This window comes from Thalassophryne amazonica, chromosome 10, assembly GCF_902500255.1.
Source record: "Thalassophryne amazonica chromosome 10, fThaAma1.1, whole genome shotgun sequence".
Classification (NCBI taxonomy): Eukaryota; Metazoa; Chordata; class Actinopteri; order Batrachoidiformes; family Batrachoididae; genus Thalassophryne; species Thalassophryne amazonica.
In genome coordinates this window covers 64645422-64657616 of record NC_047112.1, presented here as the reverse complement: position 1 = coordinate 64657616, position 12195 = coordinate 64645422, and the positions used below count along the sequence as shown (strand labels likewise).

The window sequence follows — 12195 nt, the reverse complement described above, 5'->3', positions numbered from 1 at the left end:
TTTGGAAAAAGACAATGAACATGCAGAACTTAAAGTGAGATTATTACTGATATGTTTTAGCAATAAACACAACTCAGTGTCTTTTATTTAGCGTATCATCGCATGAACACTTCATTATACAATCATTGTCATTAAACACGAGGTAATAATATTAGACAGGGATGTGACTGTTTGAGGGTCCAGGCTGCGTTTGAAAAGTTGCACCAGTCTACCTGCTGATTTCACAGTGCCAATAACATTATTGTATAGTCTGCTATGGCTAGTAGCTAACGTGTGCTGCATTTTATTTAATTATGTATAATGTGCAATGCAATGCATGGTTTGAATGAAGTATGGTGTGCAGCTGGTGTAGCTAAATCTGCTGATTTTACCACATAGCAATTGTTTTGACCTGCATAACAGTTGAAATATAAAGTTATGAAGCTGTAGATCAGCTGTATTATGCTCATATGAAACAGATCAAGGCCTGGGTTCAAACGGAGTCACATAAAGGGTGATGTGGGAGGAGGTAGTAGAGGCGCAAGGCCACATTAAAGGGACAAGTGCAAAGCAGTGCCCTCAAATTCATGTTTTCAGCCTGATGGGGGTGCTGTTTTGTGCCTAAATGATTATGAGGACAGTAAAAGTCTGCATTTTAAAAGCCCTGTTTTTTTTGTTCCTCCAGAATGAGACGGAGAGAGATTAGACACAGTTCATATCAAAACAGACAAGTGCTGCAAGCATATACAAAGACATACGGTACTTTTTTCCTGTTCCCTGTATGTTGCTGTTGCAGATCCGTCTCACTCTGGACCTCAGCAGTCCTCACTGTCCCGGTGCATAAGGCCAGCTGATGGAGCTCCCTGATAGCTGCATGTCGCGGATCAGTGTCTCAATGGGCGTCTTGCCCACCAACCGCATGAAGAAGAGCTGAGAGATGAGGTTGGCTGGCACGGCGCGCAAGGCAGGCAGCCGGAGCAAAAGGCGGCCAAAGCGTTGAGGCTGGTTGGGGTATTGCACCCTTTCATACTCAGTCAGAGCTACCTGGGCCTTCTCTTGCAGGGACTCCACGTGGGCTGGGTCGGTCAGACCACATGCGTCTGAAAGTGAAAGAAAAACAGGCTGTACATAGGAGGTCAGATGGAATGGGTTCGTAATGAGAGCAGCAGGCAGCCATCAGGATCAGGAGGTTCCTTGGCTGCCATCCAGGCAGAAGCAGGAGAACTGCAGAGTTCATAAGGTCCTGTACACTGATGGAACTGGAAATAAATCTCAAGCTGGATCACATCTGAGGGATTCTCTTCACTGGGATGTGTGATGTCTATGTGGGAGCTTTTTAAAATCTAGATCTTGCAGGAGGTAAGGAGGTGTTATGTGCTGGTATTTGGACAGGAATTGGGTTTGGGTAAAACTGGGTGAACATCTTAATTAATAACTGACCAGGCATCACCAACGTCGCGGTGGAGCCGCATGGCGCAAAGCAACGCCATGATGAAGCCTCACAGGACATGTTGGGGCATGTCCAGCTCATGCTCAATTTCTCAGATAATCACACGACTGAAAAGCAACCGACAGCCGTCTGAAATCCACCTGAAAGCCATCCTGTGAGACCAACACGGAGGTGGTTTTGTGCGGTTTTTGTGTTTTTTTTTAATGAACGGCTCCGTGGCGTGTCCCTCCACTTTTCTTTCCATGAAAAAAACTCCTGTAACAGTGGAATGTGCCAAAAACGTGCTGATGTCCACGCCTTCTGCCTTTTTGTGAAAGTCAGACGACGTCCCGGATCAACAAAGCCTTCACGTTGGAAATGATTTGGTTGTTCCAGCGGGGTTGGAGCCTGTCGATCGGTGCTCGGAGCGCGGTGTGCTCTCAGCAGTTGTGGGCGGTCTTTAAACCGTCTGGATCACTCCTTAATCTGTGTAATCCCCATAAAATCGTCCCTGAAAGCCATATTAATTTTTCGAACGGTGTCCACCTGGAGGTCTCTCACAGTTTCTGGAAAACAATTGATGCAGCAAAGCTCCAAATCGTTCAGACATTTATTCGCAATAAAAAAACGACGAGAAGGGTGGACCACTGCTCACACAAAGCCTGCTCACAGGCGAATGACGCAACCGACAGGCGTGAAAAAACTCACGCATGCACACGAAGGTTCAAGCTTGGCTGATGCAATCACACATGATTCAAATCCATATGGTTTTTGCAAAAAATAAAAAGATCCGATACTTTTTGGACAGACCTCGTATTTCATTTATATAGTGCCAAATCACAACAAAGCTGCCTCAAGGTGCTTCACACAACTAAGGTCTAACCTTACCAACCTCTAGAGCAAGCACACAGGTGATAGTGGTAAGAAAAAACTCCCTCTGATGATTTGAGGAAGAAACCTCAAGCAGGCCAGACTCAAAGGGGTGACCCTCTGCTTGGGCCATACTACCGACACACTTGACAATACAAATATACAGGAAATTTTGGGAGTCCATGCTGGTGCCCAGGATGGGAGACTTTCAGAAGAAGACACCAACTGGAACCGCACCTCAAACACACACAGAGAGAGAGAGAAAAAACAGAATCAGGTGGCAGAAAGACAACAAATAAGGTATAATTTGTCAGAATTAAGCAAAAGAAAAACAAGAAATACTAAGGTGATCACCGGCCACTAGCCCTAAGCTTCACTAAAAGACCCAGAATTTAGATAAAGTTGAGGCCGTGACCCGCTCTGCTTGCTAATAAAATGAATTTAAAAGGGTAGGAAGCATAGTACCATACTATGCCAGTATGCTGGCCATACAAAAGGGAAAATAAGTCTCTACAGAGTCTGACTGTTTTATCTCCATAGGGATATCATTCCACAAATCAAGTGCACCATAAGAGACCCACAGACTTCTTATTCATTCTAGGGACACAAAGTAGTCCTGCACCCTGAGGACGCAGAGCTCGGGCCGGTACGTAGGGTTGAATTAGGTCAGCTAAGTAGGGAGGTGCCAGTCCATGAACAATTTTATAGGTTAGAAGCAAAACCTTAAAATCTGAGCTCACAGGGACAGAAGCCAGTGAAGAGATGCCAAAATGGGTCTCTTCATTGGCAAACATGGTCAAACTTTCTGCTTCCTGTCAAATGTCTGGCAGCAGCATTTTGAACCAATTGGAGACCCCTAATGCTGGACTGGGGTAAACCAGAAAATACAACATTGCAGTAGTCCAATCTATAAGAAACAAATGCATGAATCAGGGTCTCAGCAGGGTCTCGTAATATCTCTAATGTGGAGGTCAAAGGACAATGTAGGATCAAAAATTACCCCAAGGTCAGTGTGATGTATGTCACACGAGCCTAGGCTAATCAATAGCTGGTCAAATTGATGCCAATGTCTCACTGGACCAAGAACCATCATTTCAGTCTTGTCTAGTTTAAAAGTAGGAAATTGCAAGATATCCAGCTTCTCACTGATGCAAGGCAATCTTCTAAGGATTTTACGTCGATGAGATTACCAGCAGTTATCAGTATGTACAACTGAGTATCATTAGCATAGCAATGAAAGGTAATCCCAAAACGCAGCAATATGTGCCCAAAGGGTGCAATATAAAGGGAGAAAAGCAGGGGGCCTAAGATGGATCCCTGCGGAACCCCAAATTTCATGTCACTAAGGTTAGAGGTAGTGTTACTGTACAAAACACAGTGAGAACGACTGGTCAGGTATGATGTCAACCATGCAAGGGCATTCCCAGTAATCCCAAAATGATTCTCCAGCCTATCGAGTAGAATATGGTGTTGCACCATATCAAACGCAGCACTAAGATCTAACAGCACCAGAACCTTAGTGGTGTCCGAATCCATTGCAAGCAGAATCATTCACCACTTTAGTGAGAGCTGTCTCTTTGGAATGATATTTTCTAAAAGCAGACTGCTTCTTCTTCTTTGTCTTTTGGCTGCTCCCGTTAGGGGTCGCCACAGCAGATCAATCGTTTCCATCTCACCCTGTCCTCTGTGTCTTCCTCTGTCACACCAACTACCTGCATGTCCTCCCTCAGCACATCCATAAACTTCCTCTTTGGCCTCCCTCTTCTCCTCCTGCCTGGTGGCTCCATCCTCAGCATCCTTCTTCCTATATACCCTGGGTCCCTCCTCTGCACATGTCCAAACCATCTCAATCTCGCCTCTCTGAGTTTGTCTCCAAACCGTCCCACCTGAGCTGTCCCTCTGATATGTTCATTCCTAATCTTGTCCATTCTTGTCACTCCCAAAGAGAATCTCAACATCTTCAGCTCTGCCACCTCCAGCTTTGCCTCCTGTCTTTTTGTTAGTGCCACCGTCTCTAAGCCGTACAACATAGCTGGTCTCACTACTGTCTTGTAAACTTTCCCCTTCACTCTTGCTGATATTCTTTGGTCACAAATCACTCCTGCCACCTTTCTCCACCCACTCCTCCCTGCCTGCACTCTCTTCTTCACCTCTCTACCACACTCTCCATTACTTTGAACAGTTGACCCCAAATATTTAAACATCTACTTTCACCAGTTCTACTCCTTGTAACTGCACTATTCCACTGGGCTCCCTCCCATTCACACACATGTACTCAGTCTTGCTTCTACTGACTTTCATTCCCCTTCTCTCCAAAGCATATCTCCACCTCTCCAGACTAGACTCAACTTGCTCTCTACTCTCACTACAGATCACAATGTCATCTGCAAACATCATAATCCATGGGGACTCCTGTCTGATCTCATCCGTCAAACTGTCCATCACCACTGCAAACAAGAAAGGACTCAGAGCTGATCCTTGGTGTAATCCCACCTCCACCTTGAATGAGTCTGTCATTCTGACTGCGCATCTCACCACTGTCACACTATTCTTGTACATATCCTGCACTACCCTAACATACTTCTCTGCCACTCCAGACTTCCTCATACAATACCACAGCTCTTCTCTTGGCACCCTATCATAAGCTTTTTCTAAGTCCACAAACACACAATGTAACTCTTTCTGGCCTTCTCTGTACTTCTCCAACAGTATTCTCAAAGCAAACATTGCATCTGTAGTGCTCGTTCTCACCATGAAACCATATTGCTGCTCACAGAGCTTCACCTGTTTTCTAAGCCTAGCTTCTACTACTCTTTCCCATAACTTCATGCTGTGGCTGATGAACTTTATGCCTCTGTAGTTACTGCAGCTCTGCACATCCCCCTTGTTCTTGAAAATAGGAACCAGCACACTTCATCTCCACTCCTCAGGCATCCTCTCACTTTCCAAGATTTTATTAACAATCTGGTTAGAAGCTCTACTGCCATCTCTCCTAGACATTCCCATGCCTCCACTGGAATGTCATCTGGACCAACTGCCTTTCCACTCTTCATCCTCTTCATAGCAGCCCTCACTTCTTCCTTACTAATCTCTTGTACTTCCTGATTTACTCTCACCACATCATCCAGCCTTTTCTTTCGCTTTTTCTTTATTCATCAGCTCTTCAAAATATTCCCTCCACCTTCTCAGCATACACTCCTCACTTGTCAGCACATTACCATGTGAATCTTTTACCACCCTAACCTGCTGCACATCCTTTCCAGCTCTGTCCCTTTGTCTGGCCAATCGGTACAAGTCCTTTTCTCCTTCCTTACAATTCAACTTCTTGTATTCGCTTATGCCACTTCTCTTTTCGCCTTATGCCGCATCTCCTTGTACTCCTGTCTACTTTCTTCATCTCTCCGACTATCCCAAAATTTTTCCCCAACCTCTTTCTCCTTATGCTTTCCTGGACCCCTTCATTCCACCACCAAGTCTTCCTTCCACTGTCCAGATGTCACTGTTCCAATGTCCTAGCTGTCTAGCCCACCACATCTGCAGTACTTTTCCAGTTGTCCAAAATTGTTTCCCCTCCAACCAGTGCTTCTCTCACCTGCTCGCTAAATTTCACACAACAGTCTTCCTCCTTCAGCTTCCACCATCTGATCCTTTGTTGAGCTCTCACTCTTTTCTTCTTTTTTACCTCTAAAGTCATCCTACAAACAACCATCCTATGCTGTCTAACGACACTCTCTCCTGCCACCACCTTACAGTCTCTGATTTCTTTTAGCTTGCATCTCCTATAAAGAATGTAGTCCACCTGTATGCACCTTCCTCCACTCTTATATGTTACCCTGTGCTCCTCCCTTTTCTTATAGTAGGTATTCACCACAGCCATTTCCATCCTTTTTGCAAAATCAACGACCATCTGTCCTTCCCCATTCCTAGCCTTGATAGCATATCTACCCATTACTTCCTCATCACCTCTGTTCCCTTCACCAACATGCCCATTGAAGTCCGCTCCTATCACCACTTTCATGTTTGGGCACACTCTCCACCACCTCATCTAACACACTCCAGAAATCTTCTTTCTCCTCCATCTCACAACCTACCGTGGGGCATATGCACTGATGATATTCATCATCACCCTTTCAATTTCTATCTTCACGCTCATCACCCTGTCAGACACTCGCTTACCATCCAACACACTGTTAACATACTCTTCCTTTAAAATGACCGCAACACCATTTCTCTTCCTGTCCTCACCATGGTACAACGAATTGTACCCACCGCCGATGCTCCTGCTCTTACTTCCCTTCCTCTTGGTCTCTTGCACACACAATATGTCTACCTTTCTCCTCTCCATCATATCTTTACCAGTCATACTACCAACATTCAAAGTCCCCACTCTCATTTCCACCCTTCTAATTTTCTTCTTCTCCCACTGTTTGTTGAAACATTCTCCTCCTCTTCTTCATCGTCTTCACCCAGCAGTAGCCCAATTTCCATCCGGCACCCTGTTGGGCAACAGCACCGGTGGCGGCGACCGATCTGGTATGGAAATTCGATTCTTAGTCTGCATAGTTGGGTTGGCTTGTTTTACGCCGGATGCCCTTCCTGACGCAATCCTTCTCATTTATCTGGGCTTGGGACCAGCACTCAGAATGTACTGGCTGCACACCCCATGTGGCTGAGTTCTAAAAGCAGACTGCAATGACTCAAAAAGATTATTCTCAGTAAGGTGATCCACGAGCTGCTGTGAAACCACGTTTTCCAGAATTTTAGAGCAAAATGATAGATTTAACATCAGCCTATAGTTTTTCAATATACTAGGGTCAAGATTACATTTCTTAAGTAATGGTTTAATCACTGCAGATTTGAAACATTTAAGAACAGATCCAGAGGTTAATTACAGATTAATAATATCCAACACAGTCGGCCCAAGTGTGGGCCACAGGTCCTTAAACAGTTTTGTTGTTACAGAATCAAATAAGCAGTTTGGGCTTTTAGTAGACGTTACACATTTGTCGGCACACCTAGTGATATACTATCAAATTCTGTAAATCTAGGTAACACCTCAGTGATAACACCAACCTCGATAGCAGGGTGTAGTGGCTGGGTTAAGGCATGCTGGGGTATGTTTAACCTAATGTCGTCTATTTTTCTTCTCAAAGTAATCTAAGAAATCTAAGTAATCTGTTTATGATATTCATGGACAGGATATTGAGGCGTAGTCAGGGGGAGGAGGGTTTCCATTTTGGTGGGCTCACTGCTTTTTGCAGATGATGTGGTCTTGTTGGCTTCATCAGGCTGTGACCTCCAACACTCAGTGGATCAGTTCGCAGCCGAGTGTGAAGTGGCTGGGATGAGGATCAGCACCTCTAAATCTGAGGCCATGTTTCTCAGCAGGAAACCGATGGATTGCCTACTCCGTTCAGAGAATACGGCCTTGCCCCAAGTGAAGGAGTTCAAGTACCTCGGGGTCTTGTTCACGAGTGAGGGGACAATGGAGCATGAAATTGGCCACCGAACTGGCGCAGCAGGGGTGGTGTTGCATTCACTCTACCGTCCTGTTGTGACGAAAAGGGAGCTGAGCCAAAAAGCGAAGCTCTCGATCTACTGCTTAGCCTTCGTTTCTACTCTCACCTATGGTCATGAGGGTTGTGTCATGACCGAAAGAAATAGATCGTGGGTACAAGCAGCCAAAATGGGATTCCTTAGGAGGGTGGCTGGTGTCTCCTTTAGAGATACGGTGAGAAGTTCGGTCATCCGTGGGGAGCTCGGAGTAGAGCTGCTGCTCCTTCACGTTGAAAGGAGCCAGCTGAGGTGGTTCGGGCATCTGGTAAGGATGCCTCCTGGGTGCCTTCCTGGGGAGGTGTTCCAGGCACGTCCACCTGGGAGAAGACCCCAGGGAAGACCCAGGACTAGATAAGCGGTTGAAGATGAATGAGTGAGTGAGTAATCTATGAAATCTTGTGTTGTAAAAGTAGAGCGACTTACAGTTGGTTGTCCATGAATAAGTGTTGCCACCGTGTCAAACAAGAACTTTGAGTTGTGCTTGTTTGTGTTGCTCAAATCAGAGTAATAAGCCTGCTTTGTAGCTATCAGGCTTGGTGGCTAAAGTCGTCTGGACGCAAATGCAAAACTCAGACAAGCAGCTCTGTGGTTCAAAAAGGTTTAGTGAAGTTTCAGGCAGAGGTCAGTACACATAAAGGCAGTCCAAAACAAGTAGCAGTACAAAAAACATCAGGCAGAGGCGGAGTCAGGTACACAGGCAGATGGCCAAAAAACGATGAGGCAAACGGGACTAGGAAAAAAACACGGAGAATAGCTGGAAAGAAGGCACAGGGCGCATTGTTCTGACAAGTGACTAGTGAACCCTGTGAGCCTTAAATACCCCCAGGTGATGAGCTACAAATTAGGAACAGGTCATGTTAAAAGACGTAGAACCTTCAGCACCACATATCAAAAGATTAACATGAATGTATGTATATAGTTGAGGTAGCATGTATAATTTTGACTCTGTGTGGATTAGAGAAGATCCAAAATAAATTTAAACTTGTGCACCCAATTTGTATGCTGTATGATTATTCCATCCTGGCAAAAGAACAGTTTATTAAGGACAGCATTAAAAGCCCAAAATTATCCTGACATTCATGCCCATGATGGGTGTATGTAAACTTCTGACCACAACTGTAGGTCTGTGTGAGGCACAGTGCTCATTTCTATCAATCTTACCAGGAGAAAAGAGTGCGATGGCTTTGAGGCAGCTGTACTCGGCAGAGTCCACCTGCAGTCTGTTCAGTTTGTCCACCTGGTCCTGGAAGATTCTGACCTGGTCCATGAAGGACACCACACGCTCTGCAGTCATGGGCGATGAGTGGAACCCAGCCGCCGCCAGTAGGGGAGCCATGTGTAGAGGCAGGGCCGACTGAGCTGCATTTAGGATGAACAGTTCACTCCAGCTCAGCCGCAGTAGCGCCACCTACAGGAAAGAGTTAATTAGTGTCAATTTCCTCATAATTATGACCTTTCACCCTGAAGTATTCAGGGAGAGAAGGCTGCTTTCTGCTTTGCCATACAATGTATCCATGAGGAGTAAAACTGAATTCAGATGATTCGATCTTTGTTCAATTCAAGGATTCAAAAGAATTTTATTGTCATATGCACAAAGGAACATGTGCCCTGCACAATGAAATGTGTTTACTGCATTTAACCCATCCTAATTGCCAGTTAGGAGCAGAAGTCGCCTTTAGGCGCCCGGGGACCAGCTCCAGATGTATATCCTGCCTTAGGTCAACAGCAGGGCTGAGCAAACCATGACCGGCCTCATGACGACAGACGACACACACATAACACACAACACACATAAGCCAGCCCGGTACATGAACACATATAAAAAGCACACACAAGGTAAAACTTGGGAAAGAAAAACCTTCATTGCTGCTGCACTGAATCATGCAGCAGCAATGCAGGAAAAAACCCATCAGCACAATGAACAATGATCACACACAACAACAGGACGAGAGACGACGACCGAGATTTGTAAGAGTCCAGTTATCAGACAGAACACCCGGAGGCCGCCTTTAGGCGCCATCAACGGCCTTGTTCGTCCATTCTGGAGGGAGGAGGGCCCCAGCCCTGAACAGTCCACTGTCCACAGTCAACGTCAGAGCTGGAGAAGCTGAGGGCGGGGGGAGACCTGGGGAGTGAGGCATGAGCGTTGTTCTTCTCCAGGAGGTTTTTATCACAGCGGCCTTGAAGTGCAGCTGTGTTTTGGGAAGCCGAATGAAAATCCAGATTAGCAGATGCCTGAAAGATTCCACAGTCTGAGACAGAGTGGCTTTCAATACATCTGAATTAGGAGAGGAGATGTGGTCATTACTGACGATCAATGCGGTTTTCCAGTGCAGCCATTCTTCCGGAGATGGTATCCAACGCGCGGTTAACACCCACCGACTGAGCTGACACTGCCCTTCCAATCGAATCAATCATGCGGGGCAGCCTGGACGGGCCAATTATTGCCGCTTCCACTTTCTTAATTTTCCGGTAAACCAGCGCTATGCCCGCTCCACACAGCAGGAACCCAGTCACCACCGTGCCAAATATATACACATCTTTGACGTCCTCCACAGACAGCGTGTAAAGGCACAAGACCTGCCATTTCCTCCAGCTGTCCATCACGTAACCCATCACATGTGTCCCAGCAGGACAGGTCGGGTCCTCCGCTCCTGAGTGTCTTGTAGAAAAAATAGTGTCAATTGCATTCAGAGACCACTTTAACAGATCCATTTTTGCTGTTTCCAGAAGAGCAAAGCTGGCAGCCTCACAGACAACACGCCACAGAAGCAGGAAAGATAAGGAGGGAGGGAGAAGAGAAAAATGCGACCGTCTCGGCCGAGAGCAAGGAGGCAAAAAAAAAAAAAAGAAGTGATTTTTTTGTTTCACTTCCAGCACTACTTTGGCTCCAGAAACAAGTAAAATTTTGAATAACCGGTTGCTTCAGAAAGCACAACTCAAGAACCAGCATGCTACAGGAAAGCTGTGACAGCTGTGACTGGTGGTGCCACAGATAAAAGTTACACAATACATAGTTTCTTGAGTCACAGCAACAGAAGCCTATGAGTTGGGTGTCATGTTTCCCTCACTTGTCTTCTTTCACAGTTCCTCTGTTTTTGACAGATTTAACACACAGTACCATATCATTTGTATTTCTTAATGATTGACTTAAGTGAAGTCCAAGACATAACTGGCTGTAAAAGTGATGGTTTGTATTCAGAATCTTTGTATTTAGTTTGTCTAAATACAATACTCATGACCCTCTAAAAATGGAGCTGTTTTGCAGGCTATAAAATGGCTGATTATTGAAAGTCTGCACAATACCACAAAAAGATTACTAGTATATTCTTGACACACATCAAATCACATTTAAATTGGTTGGGACAACTTTTTTTAAAGCTTCTGAACAATGTTTTAGTTATTTTTATGCTTATTGGCTTTGACCTTTTTAAACTGCATCAGTTTTTGTTTTTTGTTTTTCCAACAATTTTCTCTGACCTCAGTCTTGGGGATCTTGTACATTCTGAGCTGCTTCTTCTTTTTTATTTGTGATTTTAGCTAGCTTTCATTAGTATGGAAGCGTATTGCATTCACTTGATAAAAAAATTTGACAGCTGATCTCGTAAGTACGAGATCTTGATGTCGTAATTACAAGATCTTTCCTCGTAACTACGACATCAGCGGTCAAATTTTTTTATCCAGTGAATGCAATACGCGTCTGTACATTAGCTTTCTCTGACTTTAGCTAATATTTCATAACTAGCTAAATTGATTTGTTTGACTTTAGCGAGCTTTCATTAGCTTTCTCTGACTTTATAGCTAACCATGTTATTAACATAGTTAGCTGTGGAAGCTAGGCACTTCGCCTCTTGTCAACTTTGCCCCTGCACCACTTTACCCCGGAATATACAGTTGTATGCAAAAGTTTGGGCACCCCTGATAATTTTCATGATTTTCCTTTATAAATCATTGTTTGTCTGGATCAGAAATTTCAGTAAAATATGTCATATAGCAGACGAAGACACTGATATTTCAGAAGTGAAAAGAAGTCTCTAATATTTACAGAAAGTGTGCAATAATAATTTAAACAAAATTAGGCAGGTGCATAAATTTGGGCACCCTTATCATTTTATTGATTTGAATATATTTAGCACTAATTATTGGAACACAAAATTGGTTTGGTAAGCTCATTGACCCTTGACCTCCTTACACAGGTGAATCCAGTCATGTGAAATGGTATTTAAGGTGGCCATTTACAAATGTTTCTCCTCTTTGCATCTCTTCTAATGAGTGGCAACATGGGAGCCTCTAAACAACTCTCAAATGACCTGAAAACAAAGACTGTTCAACATCATGGTTTAGAGAAAGGATACAAAAAG

At 44.6% G+C, this 12195-nt stretch overlaps 1 protein-coding gene across 2 annotated transcripts in view; it reads right to left on the bottom strand.

Moving 5' to 3' along the window:
- The window catches only part of nr2f6b (nuclear receptor subfamily 2, group F, member 6b), a 54991-nt gene continuing 42796 nt past the window's right edge, over positions 1–12195 (bottom strand). For both annotated transcript variants that reach the window (XM_034180135.1, XM_034180134.1), the window contains 2 exons: positions 8996–9242; positions 1–1079 (listed from right to left, as the gene is read on the bottom strand). In XM_034180135.1, the coding sequence (XP_034036026.1) occupies positions 805–1079; positions 8996–9242 (522 nt within the window). In that variant the 3' untranslated portion in view covers positions 1–804. The remainder of the gene's footprint in view (positions 1080–8995; positions 9243–12195) is intronic.